Source organism: Eumetopias jubatus, unplaced genomic scaffold (genome assembly GCF_037043125.1).
Source record: "Eumetopias jubatus isolate StellerSeaLion01/CBP00866 unplaced genomic scaffold, mEumJub1_p1.0 scaffold_2, whole genome shotgun sequence".
Lineage (NCBI taxonomy): Eukaryota > Metazoa > Chordata > Mammalia > Carnivora > Otariidae > Eumetopias > Eumetopias jubatus.
Window position 1 is genome coordinate 160,796,616 of NW_028274808.1, and position 20,037 is coordinate 160,816,652.

The following is a 20,037-nucleotide window of genomic DNA, read 5'->3' on the forward strand; positions in this document are numbered from 1 at the left end:
ATGGAAGGGCTTTGAGAAGGGGAATGATGTGATCTGATAGTTTTAGGAAATCCCTCTAGTTCAAGCCATCCTCAGTTCTTGCTTGGACTATGTAGTAGCCTCTCATCCAGAACTCAGATCCATTCTCTATAGGGAGTGATCTTTTTAATGCAAATGTGATCAGGTCAGTCTGTTGCTGAAGACCCTTCAATTGCCTATGGAAGAAAGTCTACAATCCTAACATGGGTTACAGGCCTTGGGTAAGATTTGACATAAGCTGAAGGACAGTGGCATATTAGATCTTTATGCTCCATTCATACGTCTCATTTCCTTGAAAAGGTCTCAAATTCTCTTCTCAGAACTCTTGCCCATACTGTTGCTCCTGCCTGGACTGCTACTGCTCCAGTCTTTTTTTTTTTTTTTTTTTTTGACGTTCGGTTAGCCAGCATATAGTACATCATTAGTTTTTGTTGTAGTGTTCAACGATTCATTAGTTGCATATAACACCCAGTGCTCATCCCCACACATGCCCTCCGTAATATCCATCACCTGGTTACCTCATCCCCCCACTCCTCTCCCTTCTGTAATCCTCAGTTTGGTTCCTGGAGTCCAGGGTCTCTCATGATTTGCCTCACTCTCTGATTTCTTCCCATTCAGTTTTTACTCCTTTCCCTTGTGGTCCTCTGCCCTGTTCCTTATGTTCCACATATGAGTGAAACCATATGGTAATTGTGTTTCTCTGCTTGACTTATTTCACTTAGCATAATCCCCTCTAGTTCCATCCATGTCATTGCAAATGATGGGTAGTCATCCTTTCTGATGGCTGAGTAATATTTCATTGTATATATGTACCACATCTTTATCCATTCATCTGTTGAAGGGCATCTCTTGTTCCAGTCTTTAACTGGCCAACTCCTACTCCTCTTTTGGGGCTTGCTCTCATATCCTCAGCCACCCTCTGACTGCCACCTCCACACCCAGACCAGGTTAGGTGTTGCACTCTCCCAGGGCTCCCATTCTCTACTTTGTCATCTCTGCAGGAGCATGCTCAGTTCCAGCTTCCTTGCTAGATTGCTAGCTCCATGAGGGCAGGGCCCATGTGCAGCTGTGGTTGGCCCACAGGAAGGGCTTCTATTCTGAAAGAAAGAATGGATGAAGGCCTGCTTTCCAGTGCCAACGGTCTACCTCATATATCTTTCTGTGTTTAACTGTTTTCTCTCCTATTGAGATGAAGATTAACAGATAATTTTGTTAAATATGAGGTAATTGTTTAAAAAAGTAGTCAAGAGGAAAGATGACTATTGAAAGCTCTGTGAATAATTTAATGAACAAACCTACCTTCAGATCTCTTTAAGCTCACCACTGATGGAAGCCATTATTCCCTGCTGTGGAGAACTGGGACTCATTGCTCTATGTTTAAATTTAGTTGATAATGCTTTGTGGTTGTTGTAGCTGTTATCATTGTATTTCTGTTGGAATACTGTGACTATTACTGCAAATCCTGTGAATGAGCATAACTTCCATGCATGCCATGAAGAAGCCATTTCTCTGAGGTTAGTCACAAGATAATGGTGTGCATTCATATTTCAACCTTAGTCTTCTAACTGCATGCCTTCCACTTGATTGAAGTAGCAGCGTGATTCAGCATTCAGCCATCTCTGAAAAATTAATGCTGTCCTCTTTATATTTTCTTTGGTGATGAATATTTCCTGTTAGGTTCTAGCAGACTACATTTGACATCTTATACATGCCAAACCAAGGCAGCTTCTAAGACTTCATTTACAGTTGAGTAATTCTGGTGACTAAGAGCCAGGAATTAACTGAAAGTAACATATCTTCATGTATGGAAGTCTCCTGACACTTAGAAAAGCTAATTCTAGCACGTTATTGTTATGTGTGTATAGTTGGCTTGTAGTCTTCTTCAAACATGACAAATAGTTTAATTTTTAAGATACTACAAGATACAAGATAACCAGTTAATCAAAAAAGAGCATACATTTTATATGTATTTGACATTTTATGTAGTTACTAACAATATTGGAACTAAATTTCATAGTAATAAAATGGATCTTTTCATAGGACAAATATTTTGCCTTATGTTGTATATTTCAAGGAATCTATTGAAACAAAATTGTTTTCTGGTAGCTACAATGAAATAAAATTTATCTCATTGAAAAACTTGACTTTAAAAACAGAGAAAGGGGTAGAAATTAATAAATTCTACAAGTTGTTGGGAATGTTATTTTGTTAACTTTTTATTACTATCACTGGATTTGGGAGAAGGAAAGGGGTTTTAATAAAAGAAATAAGAGCATGGAATATTCACCTATCTTTTACTAAGTGTCACAAAGTTAATCAAATTGATACCTGTGGGGGTGCTTGGGTGGCTTAATAGGTTAAGCAGCCAACTCTGTATTTTGGCTCAGGTCAGGATCTCAGGGTCCTGGGATGGAGCCCCACATGGGGTTCCACACTCACTGGGGAGTCCGCTTGAGGATTCTCTCCCTCTCCCTCTGCCCCTCCCCCTGCTCACTCACTCACTCTATCTCAAATAAATAAATAAATAAATAAATCTTTTTAAAAAAATTGATATCTGTGAACTTAGAGCACCAGGGCATAATGGAAACCATATAAAAATTAGCTTGTTAGAAATCCATGGAATCTCAAATATTAGCATTCTAGTTCAAGCCTTTTATTTTATATAGAATGGTGTAGAATCGTGCATGGTTAGTAAATGGTTTTTGGAGTTCACAGGGACCTGGGTTCAAATCTGTACTTATTGCCTATGTGATTTGGGCAGGTTATTTCATCTCTTTAAGAATGAGCTTTCTTACTTATGAAACGAGGCAATGATACTTATCCTGGAGGGTTGTTTTCAATGAGATAATATAGTCATATTGCCTATGACATAGTGAGTTCTCAACAAGTGAAAATAATAAGAAAGATTAATTACTCAAGATCACAGAAGGAGCCCATAGCCCTTTGTGTGGTGGTCCCAAGCTCTAAACCTTGCCTCCTTTCTTATTAACAATGGATTTTAGGCAAGTGTCTTCATTTTGTCTCAGTTTTATCAGTGGTCAAATAGCTAGATGCCATTTCTCCTACTCTCTTCCCAAGGATATAATGAACAGCAGATAAAAGCTAGGTTATAAGTAATACATCAGGGCAACTTAGACTTTAGTTTTTTACCTTTTCAATTATATAAAAGATATTATTCAGAAAGATTTAAAATTCAGCAAAGTCGTGGAGGGAAACGTTTAAAGAAAGCTGAATAAATTTGGAGAATGATTGCAGTTGTGTAGCAAAGTGACTGTCAATGCTATGGGTGACCTACAAGGGGAATAATATGACATTGTTGTTTTTTTTTTTACTTCTTAAAATTTTTAAAATTTAAATTCAATTAATTAACATATAGTGTATTATTAGTTTCAGAGGTAGAGTTCAGTGATTCGTCAGTCTTTTTTTAAAATTTATTTGTTTTGATTTAAATTCAATTAACGTATAATGTATTACCAGTTTCAGAAGTAGAATTCATTGATTCATCAGTCTTATATAATACCCAGTGCTCATTACATCACACGCCCTCCTTAATGCCCATCACCCAGTTGCCCCATCTCCCCACCCCTCTCCCCTCCAGCAACCTTCAGTTTGTTTCCTGTGCTTAAGAGTCTCTTATGGTTTGTCTCCCTCTCTGATTTCATCTTGTTTTATTTTTTTCTCTCTTCCCCTAGGATCCTCTGTTTTGTTTTTTAAATTGTACGTACCAGCGAGATCATATCATAATTGTCTTTCTCTGAATTACTTATTTTGCTTAGCATAATACCCTCTAGTTCCATCCATGTCATTGCAAATGGCAAGATTTCATTTTTTTAAAGATTTCATTTATTTATTTAAGACAGAGAAAGAGAGAGCATGAGCAGGGGGAGGGGCAGAAGCAGGCTCTCCACCATGCAGGGAGCTGCATGTGGGGCTCAATCCCAGGACCCTGGGATCATGACCTGAGCTGAAGGCAGACACTTAACCAACTGAGCCACCCAGGTGCCTCCAAGATTTCATTTATTTTTGATGGCTGAGTAATATTCCATGGTATATGTATATGTATGTGTTTATACACACACACACACACACACACACACACACACACACACCCCGCATCTTCTTTATCCATTCATTTGTTGAAGGACATCTGGGCTCTTCCCATACTTTGGCTATTGTGGACGTTGCTGCTGTGAACATTGGGGTGCATGTGCCCTTTGGAATCACTACAATTGTATCTTTGGGGTAAATACCCAGTGGTGCAATTGCTGGGTCATAGGGTAGCTCTATTTTCAACCTTTTGAGGAACCTCCATGCTGTTTGCCAGAGTGGCTGCATCAGTTTGCATTCCTACCACATCTGCATCCTCAACAACATCTGTTGTTTCCTGAGTGGTTAATTTTAGCCAATCTGACCAGTGTGAGGTGGTATCTCATTGTGGTTTTGATTTGTATTTCCCTAATGCTGAGTGACATTGAGAACTTTTTCATGTGTCTGTTAGCCATCTGTATATCTTCTTTGCAGAAATGTCTGTTCATGTCTTCTGCACATTTCTTGACTGGATTATTTGTTCTTTGGGTGTTGAGTTTGAGAAGTTCTTTATAGATTTTGGATACTAACCCTTTATCTGATAAGACATGCGCAAATATCTTCTCTCATTCTATTGGTTGTCTTTTGGTGTTGTCGACTGTTTCCTTTGCTGAACAAAAGCTTTTTATCTCGATGAAGTCCCAATAGTTCATTTTTGCCTTTGTTTCCCTTGCCTGTGGAGATGTATCTAGCAAGAAGTTGCTGTGGCTGATGTCACAGAGGTTGTTGCCTGTGTTCTCGAGGATTTTGATGGATTCCTGTCTCACATTTAGGTCTTTCATCCATTTTGAGTCTATTTTTGTGTATGATGTACAAAAATGGTCGTTTCATTCTTCTGCATGTAGCTGTCCAATTTTCCCAACACCATTTGTGGAAGAGACTGTCTTTTTTCCATCGGATATTCTTTCCTGCTTTGTCGAAGATTGGTTGACCATAGAGAGTCCATTTCTGGGTTCTCTATTTTGTTCCATTGATCTGTGTGTCTGTTTTTGTGCCACTACCATACTGTCTTGATGATGATAGCTTTGTAATAGAGTTTGAAGTCTGGAATTGTGATGCCACCAGCATTGGTTTTCTTTTTCAACATTCCTCTGGCTATTCAGGGCCTTTTCTGGTTCCATACAAATTTTAGGATTATTTGTTCCAGCTCTCTGAAAAGAGTTGATGGTATTTTTATAGGGACAGCATTGACTATATAGCTTGCTGTAGGTAGAATAGACATTTTAACAATATTTGTTCTTCCAATCCATGAGCACGTTTTTCCATTTCTTTGTGTCTTTCTCAATTTCTTTCATGAGTATTCTATAGTTTTCTGAGTATAGATCCGTTCCCTTTTTAGTTAGGTTTTTTCCTAGGTATCTTATGGTTTTTGGTGCAATTGTAAATGTGATCGACTCCTTAATTTCTCTTTCTTCTGTCTCATTATTAGTGTACAGAGATGCAACTGATTTCTGTGCATTGATTTTATATCCTGCCCCTTTGCTGAATTCCTGTATGAGATCTAGAAATTTTTTAGTGAAGTGTTTGGGTTTTCCACATAGAGTATCATGTCTTCTGGCAAAGAGTGAGAGTTTGACTTCTCCTTTGCCAATTCGGATGCCTTTTATTTCTTTTTGTTGTCTGATTGCTGAGGCTAGGACTTCTAGTACTGTGTTGAACGGCACTGGTGATAGTGGACATCCCTGCCATGTTCCTGACCTTAGGGTAAAAGCTCTCAGTTTTTCCCCATTGAGAATGAAATTCACTGTGGGGTTTTCATATATGGCTTTTATGATATTGAGGTATGTTCCCTCCATCCCTACACCGTAAAGAGTTTTGTTCAAGAAAGGTTGCTGTACTTTGTCAAATGCTTTTTCTAAATATATTGAGAGGATCATATGGTACTTGTCCTTTCTTTTAATAATGTGGTGTATCACATTGATTGATTTGCAGATGTTGAACCAACCTTGTAGCCCAGGAATAAATCCCACTTGGTTGTGGTGAATAATCCTTTTATTGTACTGTTGGATCCTATTGGCTAGTATCTTGGTGAGAATTTTTACATCCATGTTCATCAGGGATATTGGTCTGTAATTTTCCTTTTTGGTGGGGTCTTTGTCTGGTTTTGGGATCCAGGTGATGCTGGTCTCATAGAAAAGTTGGAAAGTTTTCCTTCCATTTCTGTTTTTTGAAACAGCTTCAGAGGAATAGGTATCTTTAAATGTTTGGTAGAATTCCCCTGGGAAGCCATCTGCCTTAGACTATTTTTTGTTGGGAGATTTTTGATTAGTGCTTTAATTTCCTTGCTGGTTATGGGTCTGTTCAGGTTTGTTTCTTCCTGTTTTAGTTTTGGTAGCTTTTACATTTCTAGGAATGCATCCATCTCTTACCGACTGCCTAATTTCTTGGCATGTAGTTGCTCATAATGTGTTCTTATAATTGTATTTCTTTGCTGTTGTTTGTGATATTTCCTCTTTCATTAATGATTTTATTTATTTGGGTCCTTTCTCTTTTCTTTTTGATAAGTCTTGCCAGGGGTTTATCGGTCTTATTAATTCTTACAAAGTACCAGCTCCTAGTTTCATTGATCTATTCTACTGTTCTTTTGCTTTCTATTTCATTGATTTCTGCTCTAATCTTTACTAATTCTCTTCTCTGTTGCATCTAGGCTTTATTTGCTGTTCTTTCTCCAGCTTCTTATGGTGTAAGGTTAGGTTGTGTATTTGAAACCTTTCTTGTTTCTTGAGAAAGGCTTGCATTGCTATATACTTCCCTCTTAGGACTGCCTTTGCTGCCTCCCAAAGGTTTGAACAGTTGTGTTTTCATTTTCATTTGTTTCCAAAAATTATTTTTAAAGATTTTATTTGTTTGACAGAGAGCACAAGAGAGCACAAGCAGTGGGAGCTGGAGGAGAGGGAGAAGCAGGCTCCCCACTGAGCAGGGAGCCCAATGTGGGGCTTGATCCCAGGACCCTGGGATCCTAACCTGAGTCAAAGGCAGGCACTTAACCATTTGAGCCACACAGGCACCCCCATTTCCAAGAATTTTTTAAATTCTTCTTTTATTTCCTGGTTGACCCATTCATTCTTTAGTAGGATGTTCCTTAACCTCCATGTATTTGAGTTCTTTCCACATTTCTTCTTGTGATTGAGTTCAAGTTTCAAAGCATTGTGGTCTGAAAATATGCATCGAATGATCCTAATATTTTGGTACTGGTTGAGACCTGATTTCTGACCCAGTATGTGATCTGTTCTGGCAATGTTTCATGTGCATTTGAGAAGAATGTGTATTCTGTTGCTTTAGGATGGGATGCTCTGAATATGCCTTTGAAGTCCATCTGGTCTGGTTTGTCATTCAAAGCCCTTGTTTCCTTGTTGATCTTCTGCTTAGATGATCTGTCCATTGCTGTGAGTGGGGTGTCAAAGTCCCCTACTATTAGTGTGTTATTATCAGTGTGTTTCTTTAGTTCTGTTATTAATTGGTTTATATAATTGGCTGCTCCCATGTTAGGAGCATAAATATTTACAACTGTTATATATTCTTGTTGGATAGACCCTTTAATTATGATAAAGTGTCCTTCCTCATCTCTTATTACAGTCTTTGGTGTACAATCTAATTTAGATGTTATAAGGATTGCCACTCCAGCTTTCTTTTGATGTCCATTAGCATGATAAACGGTTTTCCACCCCTTCACTTTCAATCTGGAGGTGTCTTTGGGTCTAAAATGAGTCTCTTGCAGACAGCATATGGATGGGCCTTGCTTTTTTTATCCAATCTGATACCCTGTGTCATTTAATTAGGGCATTTAGCCCATTTATATTAAGAGTAACTATTGAAAGATATGAATTTAGTGTCATTTTATTACCTGTAAAGTCACTGTTTCTGTATATTCTCTCTGTTCCTTTCTGGTCTGTGTTACTTTTGGGCTCTCTCTTCTCTTGCAGTATCCCCTTTAATATTTCTCACAGGACTGCTTTAGTGATCACAAATTCTTTTAGTTTCTGTTTGTCCTGGAAGCTCTTTATCTCTCCTTCTATTCTGAATGACAGCCTTGCCGGGTAAAGTATTCTTAGGTGCATATTTTTCCTCATTTAGCACCCTAATATATCATGGCAGTCCTTTCTGGCCTCCCAGGTCTCTGTGGATAGGCGTGCTGCCAGTCTTATGTTTCTACCATTGCAGGTTAAGTACCTCTTGTCCTGAGCTGCTTTCAGGATTTGCTCTTTGTCTCTGAAATTTGCAACCTTCACTATTATATGTCGAGGTGTTGACCTATTTTTATTGATTTTGAGGGGGGTTCTCTGTGCATCCTGGACTTGAATGCCTGCTTTCTTATCCAGATTAAAGAAGTTGTCAGCTATATTTTGCTCCAATATACCTTTCCCCCCACTCTCTCTCTCTTTCCTCTTCTTCTTGGACTGCAATTCTAATATTGTTTCACTTTATGGTATCACTTATCTCTCGGATTCTCCCCTTGAGATCAGGAGTTATCTCTGTCATTCTCAGCTTCTTTATTATCCATTGTTTTGTCATCTGTATCACTAATTCTCTCTTCTGCCTCATTTATCCTAGCAGTTAGAGCCTCCATTTTTTATTGCATCTCATTAAAAGCCTTTTTGATTTTGACCTGATTAGATTTTAGTTCTTTTATTTCTCCAGAAAGGGATTCTCTCTAGTGTCTTCTAAGCTTTTTTCAAACCCAGCTAGTATATTTATAATCGTTAATCTGAATCCTGGTTCCATCATCTTTTATTCATACCAGTTAGGTCTCTGGCAGTCAGCAGTGCCTCTTGTTCTCTTTTTTGAGGGGAGTTTTTCCATGTTGTCATTCTGTCCAGGGAAGAATAGATGAACGAGAGAAGAAAATACTAAATAGCAACAATGACCCCAGAAAATTATACACTAAACACATCAGAAGAGACCAGAAACTGAGAAGAAAAAAAAAAAGAGAGAACATAATCTGACAGGTGAACAGAACAAAGCAATACACTAGATACACTAGATCCTGAGTGTATTTTGGTCTGTTAGAAAAGATCCCAAAATTGTAAAGAAAGAAAAACTCATACACACACACACTCACACACACACACAATTAGATAAAATGAAAGGATAGAATGTAACTGTAAAAATGAAAATTAAAAAGGACTTAGAAAAAAAGAAAGAATATAATCAGACAGATGAATAGAGTAGAGCAATACACTCTATTCTGGGTGTATTTTGTCCTGTTTGTTAGAAGAAACTACATACCAAAATTATAAAGAAAGAAAAACTTGTACATATACAAAAATGAAATTAAATACAATTAAAGAATAGAGTGTAATTTCAAAAATGACAATTAAAAAAGACAAGAAAAGAGTTGGTGGGGTGCCTAGGTGGCTCAGTTGGTTAAGTGTCTGCCTTCGGCTCTGGTCACGAACCCAGCATCCTGGGATCGAGCCCCGCATCTGGCTCCTTGTTCAGTGGGGAGCCTGCTTCTCCCTCTCCCTCTGCCTATCTGCCTACTTGTGATCTCTCTCTCTCTGTCAAATAAATAAAATCTTAAAAAAAAAAAAGAAAGAAAAGAGTTGGTAAAATAAATTAGTTGAAAAGGAATAAGAAAAAAAAATTAAAATTGAAAGACTAAAGAATCATGAGAAGAAACCCTGAATTCTATATTCTTTTTTCCCCTAGTGCTGGAATTTTGTAGTTCTCATTGATCGGTAAACTTGGTCTTAGCCAGCTGGATGTTCCTGCTGATCTTCTGGAGGAGGGGCCTGGTGCACTGAATCTCAGGTTTCTTTGCCCCAGGCAGAACTGCATCGCCCTTGCCAGGGGTCAGGCTACTTAAGCGGCTCCAGATTGCTCTATGTGGCTTTTGTTTCCTGAAGGCTTTCTGTGCTCCTTTAGAGTATAAAAATAAAAATGGCCCCATCCCCCATCTCCAGCCCCAGAACTGAAAAATCTTGGCCCCACTCCTCAGTGTGCCCTCAGGGAAAAGCAGTCAATCACTTCTGTCTCCCTGCACTATGTTCACCCAGCCCGTGACCAAGTGTTTTTATCTCGGGCACCTGACCCTGTTTGGAGTCTGCAAACTTTGCAGCCTCCTGCACCTCGCACCCATGCTGCTTCTCCTGGGGGAAGGAAGGAGGGTCTCACCTCGTTTTGCCACTTGCTGGGCTCGGAGAGTGGTAGCCCGACTGTTGATGGCAACACCAAACTGAGAGCCCACTCCTGGGCTCGCTGATGGCAGCCAGCTTCCCTGCTCTGATGCCTACGAACTCTGCCATGCTCAGGCATCCTGTTCTTTCTGTAACCCTGGGGATCCTGAGACTACACTGTCCCACCTAGCATTCTGCCCCGCTTCGCCACCCGAGTCTCTCAGGCAGAGACGTCCCTCACCAGAGCAGATTTCTAAAAGTTCTGCATTTGTGCTCTGCTGCTCTATCACTTTCTGGTAGCTTGCTTAGGGAGGCTTCCTCCTACTGCGATTTATCTTCCCATATATCGCCTTGGAGTCACTTCTCTGTACCTCCTACCTTGCCAAAAGGGGTCAATTTTCTATTTGTAGAATTGCAGTAATTCTTGTCTTAGGTCTCTCGTTGAGTTCACAGGTTTAATAGCTCTCTAGCAGAATTCTAGGGATCAGATGAAATTAGGGTCCCCTACTCCTCCACCATCTTCTCCTTCCTCCTGTGATATTGCTTAAAACAAAACGTGCCAAATTCTGAGAGCAAACTTTTCTTGCTTCATGAGGTAATATGGATCTACTTCACTCTTCACTCTATTCCATTCTATCTTATGTGAGGCCCACATATAAACTTAAAAGGAGAATAGAAGATATATTAAGGATTAGAAAAGAAAACCGATATGAAGACTTTAAAATTACTGACATTCTATGCAATCGATTCTCTTTGATGATTTGCATAATACAGGCATGGCAAGGTTTAGTAGAAAGATAAGTGAGCTCAGAAGCCAGTTGTCTGGGGGTGAGTCCTGGTTTTGCCACTTACAGGTTGAGTGTACTTAAGTAAGGCATTTGGCTTCTCTGAGGCTCTTTAAATTGGGGCAGCGATCATGGCTTAGCTCATGATGTGAGGATCAAATGAGACATAAGAAATTGTTGTGTAGATTCCTAAATGCTTCTAAAAGAGAAGGTAGTGGTGGTATTTAAAAATATTTTTAAATATTATATTTTATTTACCTTTCAAAAATCTGTCTTAAGTTAGCCATGAAATAAAGAAACAAGCTGTTTTGGGGCGGGTCTGATTAAAATGATGTTGCCCAGCTGTTCCTGAATTTAAGGCAAAAGACTAAGCAAGAGGAGGTAAGTTTATAGTTGAGCATAAAGGGTTTAGATTAGGTATGAGTAGGATCCAATAGCAGTTTGATTTGTTTGAAGCTGTAGTGTTTTTCTGAGGAATATTATAAAATTTTCTCTAGGTGCCTTCAAAAATGAAAAATAGATTTTCATGTGTTTGCGTTGGGTGAGGTAGTGTCCTACTGAAGATGTAAAGATGATTAATTTACTACCATCTCTAATGTTCACCTCTACCCCAAACGTCATACATCCACTTTATGTCAGTCTGGAAATATTTATGGAATCTGAACTCTTCATAAAAGTAACAATTCTAGTTTTAAAATATCCTGTTGTGTGTAGTTTGCAGAATTTCAGTATAATTAATGAGACAAGAAGCTGGCATAGAAGTCATTGATTAAAAACCTTCCTTAATTTTAGCCATTCTGACAGGTGTAAAGTGGTATCTGATCAGAGTTTTGATTTGTATTTCCCCGATGATGAGTGATGTTGAGCCTCTTTTCATGTGTCTGTTGGCCATCCACATGTCTTCTTTGGAAAAACATCTATTCGTGTTTCTGCCTATTTTTTAACTGGATTATTTGTTTTAAAAATTTTTGCTTCCTATAGCTGTAAGTCTTGAGGTAATCTATAGAAAAGTTTCTTATTTTATTCCTGAAAATCAAAATTCTTTACATCAGCATGTCATATACAGGAGGATTGCTTGAGTTGGAGTTTTCAGTATTTCAGTGTGTATCATGAATTCTGTATTAGGTATTGCTGAACTATTCATATTAGAAAATGAAGCTACTGGCAGTATTTATCCATACATATACATATATGTATATGTACTTCCAAAGCAGGCTTTCTTCTATATCTTATGAGAAAATTCTGACCTTTGGTTTTTTTCTTATAACTACCACTGCTATTGCTACTGCTATGTTTATTGAACACTTAGTATGTGTCAGGCATTGTTCTAGGTGCTCTAGATATATTAACACCTTCAATTCTCATAATAATCCACTGACTAGGTACTATTATCATCCCCAAGTTAATGGAGGAGGAAACATGTGCAGAGAGATTAAGTAACTCTCCTGGGCTAACGAGTAGAACCAGACCCTTTATTGTTTGGTTCCAGAATGCATGCTTCGACAGTACTGCCTACCACTAGTCTATTATACTTGTTGTGATAGCACTCTGTGTATTGCTTATTCCATCATTAGGAAAATAGAACATTTGCACAGTTGGAAAGAATAAAGAATTGCACGAAATACACTGTTAAGATTATAGTGTGGATTTTAATTAACTTCTCTTGACTTATAAAATTTGACATCAGGAGTTGATTTCATATGAAACTTCAATAGTGTGAAATGTCTATTGGATCAATTTTTATGAGCATATTAAAGAAAGGCCGTGATTAACTCCCACACTCAACTCAGATGCTGACATAAGAGTAAGTGTGTAAACTACGACGCAGCAGTAACAGAGTGACTTGGAGAAGAAGTGGGTGCAGGACACAGCAGAGCTGCCAGTAAGTACAATTTGATCCCCTTTAGTGCCAGTCATTCAGAGAGCCAGAATTTGTTCATGCATGTTAACTTGGTAAACTTAAAATGACCATGTATGATGTGGGGTCGGTTTGGTGTGTTTAGGAAACTGTTTTGTTCAGGAAGAAACATTAGAAACTGTCACACATATCCAGACAATCAGAATTGTTTATATCAGCAAAATAATTTTCAAGGAAACATGACCTGAGTCTGCATCAGTGTTAGAGATCATGGAAACCTTATGTATTTCTTATAAAATGTTTCAATAGAAAACAGCCAGATCCTGTAAGCCCATGTGACTTTAATACATATGAACAAATCAGGATTGTATGAAAAAAATACTCAGTGTCATTAAGTGAAGTAGCTGAATATATTACAAACCCTTGATCACATTGACAATATCATAGCAGTAGTCAACAACCATAACAATAATTGTGAATCAGGAAAGTGCTTTATGTGCATTATCATATTTAACCCTCTCACAGGATGAGAAAATGGAGGGAAACAGTTACATGCACACGGTTATACAATTAGCAAGCGTTATTCATTCACTTATTCAGTATTTATTGAGTATACCTACCATGGAGCCTGGCACCGTTCTAGGGAGTGGGGACTTAGCAATGAGTAAAACAAGGACCTACCTTCCGAGAAGGACCTTACCTTCTGGGAGGGAGATAGACAACAAACAGATAAACATGGGAGCATATGCTCAGTCAGATGATAATAAAGATTATGTAGAACAGTAAGGCCCAGGAAGGGGGAGGAGTGCCAGGGTAAGGTGCCCGGATGGGCTGTCGTTACTTCTTTATATGGGATAGTAAGGGGCAACCTCTCTGATAAGGCAACGTTTCAGCAGACACTGGAAGAGAGAGAGGGATATCTGTAGAGGAAGAACATTCCTGGCAAAGGAGAAGAGGTCCCTGTGCTTGGAGTGCCTGAGGAAGGTCAGAGAGGCTGTGTAGTTGCTAGGGGTGAAGGGGAGAATGGTCAGAGTTTGAACCCAGATTTTATCTGACCCCAAAGCCCACATTTTAACCACTGCACTAATCTGATGGGCCAATCACAGTATTACATAGCCTACTGCGATTTTGGAGACATTCTGTATTAGCAAAATGCATACTCTCATAGAAAAGAGGAGGGCAGTGAAGTTCTACTCTAGAAGTTGTGTGTTGAGTTGAGAATATGTGAGAAATCCGTGTGGCTTGGGGAGAGGTGCTTTGGAGAACAAAAGGTAGGGAACAATTGTGGACCATAAATTGGGGAACCTGGGAGTATACCTCCCCTGCTCAGAATACTTTAGTGGTTCTCTATTGCCTTTGGAGTTTTGGGGACACTGTAGCTTTCCCAAAGCCCCATAGGATATAGACCTAGTTTTGAATGATAATAAAGACCATTTTCATTACTGCTAAGCTATGCTGCTCTTTTCAGAATGTGAAATCATTGCATACTCCTTGGCTTCCTGTCACCTACGGAAGGATAAGCCTTGGCAGGGAGCGCAGGGCCATATGTAGAGTAGCTCCTTCCTCCACTCTTACCCTTCCTTCTGCTGCCCCTCCCTTGCATCCAGGCATGGAGCAAAACAGGACTCTTCAGTGCCATGTATGTGGGACTTTGTACTGAAATGAAATGTCTGAAATGTCCTTCTCCCTCTTGTTTTCTTGTTTACTGATGGAGATTTCTATATCCTTGAAGACTTGATCACTTTCCTTCCCAGGCTGAGTTACAACTTCTTGCCGTGGCTGCCCTCAGAACTTACAGATCTCTGTACTTGCTCATCATTTCCAGTGGAAATCATTCTTTGAGTCCAGGATTAGAGCCCTTGCTCTGTGCTACCAGAAAAATCTATGCAAGCATGGACCTGCTTCTTATCACATTTGGGGGGGGGGCGGAATTTTTCAGCCTCTTCTTTCAGACTCTAAGTCATTGAGAGCGTGTGCCTCATTCTGATCTATGTTGCAACCACTGAGATGAGCACTTGGCGTATAGATTACCAGCTCATTCAAATTAAACTTAGAATATTGGATGCTGAGTTATAATGATGACAGTTTTGATCAGAGCAAAACAAGTAGAATATGTTGAGCAGTGATGTCAGTTCACTCAGAAAAAAATAGATGGTAATAAAAACAGTACTACTAAATGAAAGATTATTGTGTGCCAGATATTAAACTCAGTGCTGCAACACATCATTCCATTATTCTAAATGAAATTCAAACTTGAAAGATACACCTTATTAGGTATAACTTTCAAGTTAAATTAATGTCATATTAGATATAACTTTTAAAACTAAACTCTAAAAAATGCATTCATTTTCAAACTGTTGCTCACTGGATGGTAGGAGGTGTTAGTGGGGCTTTAAGTGGAGGGAAAATGTCCTTAGAAAGGGACAGACGTCAGCTTTGTTTTTTTATACTCCGTTTTTAAAGCATTACTACAAATGTGTATACTTGGCTACATGCAGAGATCTTCCGGAAAGAACACTGTACTCATTTATAATTTGGACATGGCATGGTGGGTGAGACAGAGGGCTGTTGGAAAAGTGAGCCCAGATGAGACCCTGCATAATGCAGTGCTTCGTGCTGGATCAACGGTTAATTGTAAAGGCTTCAGAAGTGCCATCCTTACAACCTAAGGCCCAAAGTGGGCTACTTAAGGCCACGGTCACTTAGCCTAATTCCTGACTTTCATTCAGTACAAAACCCATTCATTAGGAAGTCTATTGAGTAGTTTTTAAACAGGAATTCTCATTGCTGATTGCTTTGTGTTTCCCTGACAAGTATGCTATCTCAAACATATAAGCTTATAATCACTGATAAATCATTTTTAGACATGTTTTTAATTTGGGCTTACAAACCATTTATATGTTACTCTAGCAATGTTGAATTATACTCTGAAATATTTTTGAATGCAAATCTCAAAACAATTTATCATACACTTTTCTCACACTTCTCATAACACAATGTAGCTTTTCTTCCCACCCTCCCCCCCAAAAAAAGGGGGTGTTGATTTTATTATTTCCTTAATTTCTCAATATTTTGTGCTGAGTAAAGTGGATTAGATATTCTTTATTTAATCTTAGTACTTAAGGCCTATCAGAAGGAGAGTCTATATTAGTGTTCAGAAAGGATATTTAAGAAATTATTTTCCTTTTGACTCTTCTCGTTATCCAGTAGACATTTATTCTAAAGCTCTTTTGTGGTTTTATTGCAGTGACCCAGCTGCCAGAGCTCTGTGGGAAGCCTTACTGAGCACCAAGCACAAAGAGGCAGTGATGGAAGTCCGGAGACATCTAGTGGAAGCCGCAAGCAGAGAAAACCTGCCAATCAAGATGAGTATGGGTAAGCATGTCCACCTCTAGGACAGACAGTAACCACGGGCTCTGAGGAAGTTGATTTGAGTTTCTCTGAACTGTGGGCCAATCTAGCCAGCTTGGCATCTCAGTGAAAGTATCGAAGACATTTGTAAACTGTTGAAAGAGTAGGCAAGGAGTAGGGACACACTGCCCTCAGGGGTCAGCAATGACCCTCCTTTTTAGACTCAACTTTGGGAATGAACTCCTTCCCTTCCTCACTCCCTCCCTCAACTTCCTTCCTTCCTTCCTCTCTCTCTCTTTCTTTCCACAGTTCTAGATACACATTAATAACAAGTGTGTTTACTATGTAGAGTTCCTTATCCATGAGAAGGGGTAAAACAAGAATAGATTCATATTGTGAATCAAGAAAAGTAGGATTGCACAGAGGTTTTGGTGATAAGGTTAATTTGTATTGCAGTTCCATGATGTAACCTAACGGTGCTATCACAGAGCATAAATCAATTTTTGTTGCTCAATATAGGACTCTTGAAAGGTCAACACACTTTACTTTCTAAAGGACTGTATCTTTTTAAAAATATCAAAGCCAGAAATAAATTGTTAAAAAGGACAGGTAACCCCATGAATTCAAATGTAAATGTTTGAGTTTTCTGTTGACCAAAGGGGAGAAAAAAGCCTCAGATGAAATGATTTACATTCTTCCCAAACTCTAGACATGGGGAGAGAAAAAAGAAGGAAAGATACAGACAGTTGTTAGCAAACTTTGGTTGTAAGAAGGACTGAAAACATTGGCCGAAATCACACTTTATCCATGTGCCAACTGTAATTTGGCAAAAGCTTAACAGTGTGGCTCTCCGTTTCTGCTTCCTATCACTAGTCAGAATTTCTGGTGTGTCTCATTTTCATATACCAACAGATGTATCACCATGAACAGTAAGAAAAGATCTGGAGCTTAAACATAATAAAACATTGGTATTTGAAAATTCCTTATCACATAGCTTATCATAAAAAAAAAATCATGCTATGCTCTCTTAAATGGCTGGAGTGCTTTTCCTAACACCATTTAAAACTATGAAATATGCTTTAAACTATGTACTATTCTCCCAACCCCTATTGTAAATTCTACTGAAGTATACATTTTTCTGTGATAGAGGTTTCTAATACTTTTGAGACATTAAACAGAAATTTTAATTCAAGATTGAGGATTCTCTTGTATTTAAATCGACTAAGAATGATCCCATGATTCTAACCTCAGATCTTAAATATAAAATTTCTCAGTACAAGGTAAAATCATATTAAAACCTTATGAACATCAATAGAAGGAAACACCATTCTGGGAAAGGAAAAAAGCTTAATTGCTAAAACAAAGAAAAAGTTGATTTTACCATTTCACATATAAACACATGCCGTATTTCCGAGAGCTTTGCAGGAAATTGTCAGGTAGCTAAATTGTCAGGTAGCTAAATAAATGTGTTCCAGAAAAGTGATTTTTAAAACATTGTAAACTGAATTGATTTTTTCCCACTGGCTTTCAAGATGAAAAATGTATCCTGAAAGTACAAAAGAGATGGACTCTGAGAAACCCATTTGTTTGGATCCAAAAGGTCCATTTACAGAAGAAATGAGTGGAAGATGCTTGTCTCAGTTTCTACATCTTACACAGAAGCTGTGTCTCTGGAGTCCATCTGTGGTTGGAGGGTCTTCACCAGTTTGTCCTCTTGCTCTCCGCCGAATGGACATACTTTGCAGTGTTTCATGGGTGGCAGGAAGATCACATTGGAGCTGAAGGAAAGCAGATCTCTATGACATCTTTCTTTTGCAGCCAGATTTCTTGGCAAAGTATTCTGTGCTTGATTTCTTCTGTTTCTTCATTATTTTCTGGCTTATTAATCTAGTGCAGTTGTCTTCTGACACTTTTTTGCTAAATGCTAAGTGAAATAAGTCAAGCAGAGAAAGCCAATTATCATATGCTTTCACTTATTTGTGGAACATAAGGAATAGCAGGGAGGACATTAGGAGAAGGAAGGGAAAAATGAGGGGGGAAATTGGAGGGAGAGATGAACCATGAGAGACTATGGACTCCGAGAGACAAACTGAGGGTTCTGGAGGAGAGGGGGTGGGGGATGGGTTAGCCCGGTGATGGGTATTAAAGAGGGCGCGTCCTGCGTGGAGCACTGGGTGTTATGCACAAACAATGAGTCGTGGATCACTACATCCCAAACTAATGATGTAATGTATGGTGACTAACATAACGTAAAAAAAAAAAAAAAAAAAAAAAAAAGCCTCCCAGACCACTAAATAGCAGCTTGTTTTTCTCAGTCCACATCCTCCTTGACTCCTTTGTAGCACTCGCTTCTAGACTCACTGCTGCCTTGTGCACGTGACTATGATGGGGTGCAAAGCCAGCCATGTCTGGTTCTGTCACTGAACAGCCAGACTTCAGTTTCACTATCCAGAAAAATAGGGAAAATACTTATCTCCTGGAATAGTGAAGGGGAAAGAAAGCTCTGAGCACAGTGAAGGTTGTAACGGAAGCAGACTGGGATCGGTTTGCAGTGGGCCTGGAAGCAGAAGTCTGGGAGAAGGAATCTGCATGGGAAACCAGATTATAAGAAGGTTGTTTGGCGAGAGGGCAATCAAAGCAGACAAACCGAGTTCGATGATTTTCCCCTTTCTTTGGACTACCTCAACAGGCTTCCTTGTCCTTGACCTCTCAGGTAGATTCGGCCAATGGGAGGCACCCACAGGGGTTTTAGAGGGTGAGAGGAGAATGTCTGTTAGGGTATCATTTATCTGTCTTCTTCCTTGCCAGGATGCGATTGGTTGCATCCTTCTACTTGTCCCTTGTTGATTTCCTTAACTTGCATTCTTGTAAAAAGTCCCATCATTAAGCTTGCCTTATTTTCCTTGTTTGAGTGTGCCATCTCTTTCCTGCCAAGACCTTGACTAATATAACCACTCACTTTCGAGTGCACACATACACACACACACACACACATCTTTCTTTTCAAAGCCCATCTTTTCAGGATCTAATGTAGAAGTCACTTTCTCTGTGAAACCATATCTAATCTCCTTCTGCTCTTCTTCCTATGCCCTTCCTCAGCAGGCTGAATTGATTACTCTGGCTTCTGAGGACCCACAGCTCTTTTTCTTGTTGCACTTAACCACAGTGCATTGTAGCTAAATGTGTGTGGATCTGAAACCTGCTAGGTAGTGTCCATATCATATTCTTCCCTGGCTGTTTAGCTTGGTACATAGAGGATGGCTTAGTACTTGGGAATGGATTGCTTAATGAGTGTGGATGAGTAATAGAGGGACAATGGCTATTTCCACTTTCACTTACATGCATTAATATTTCTATTTACAAATTTCCTTTCTGATAATTCTTGTTCCTTTTGATGTGTGTGTAGGATCCAATCATGTCTTCTCCCTTGGGTTCTTTTTCTTTTCTTTTTTTTTTTTTTTAAAGATTTTATTGATTTATTTATTTGAGAGAGAGAGAGCGTGCATGTGCACGAGTTGGGGGAGAGGCAGAGGAAGAGGGACAAGCAAACTCCCCACTGAGCAGGGAGCCTGATGCAGGACTTGATCTCAGGACCCTGAAATCATGAACCTAGCTGAAGTCAGACACTTAACTGACTGAGCCACCCAAGTGTCCTCCTTGGGTTCTTTTCCCTTGGTCATCATGTCACTCTGCTCTTCTGATTATCTTCCTCTTTTTTTTTTTTTTAATTAGTTTCAGGGATAGAATTTAGTGATTCATCAGTTGCATATAACACCCAGTGCTCATTATATCAAATGCCCTCCTTAATGCCCATCACTCAATT

At 39.1% G+C, this 20,037-nt stretch overlaps 1 protein-coding gene across 1 annotated transcript in view; it reads left to right on the top strand.

Annotated features, from left to right (window-relative positions):
* SCFD2 (sec1 family domain containing 2) overlaps window positions 1-20,037 on the top strand; it is a 449,958-nt gene that overhangs the window by 74,759 nt on the left and 355,162 nt on the right. Inside the window, exon 3 of the mRNA XM_028100703.2 lies at window positions 16,111-16,238. Within this exon, the coding sequence (XP_027956504.1) occupies window positions 16,111-16,238 (128 nt within the window). The remainder of the gene's footprint in view (window positions 1-16,110; window positions 16,239-20,037) is intronic.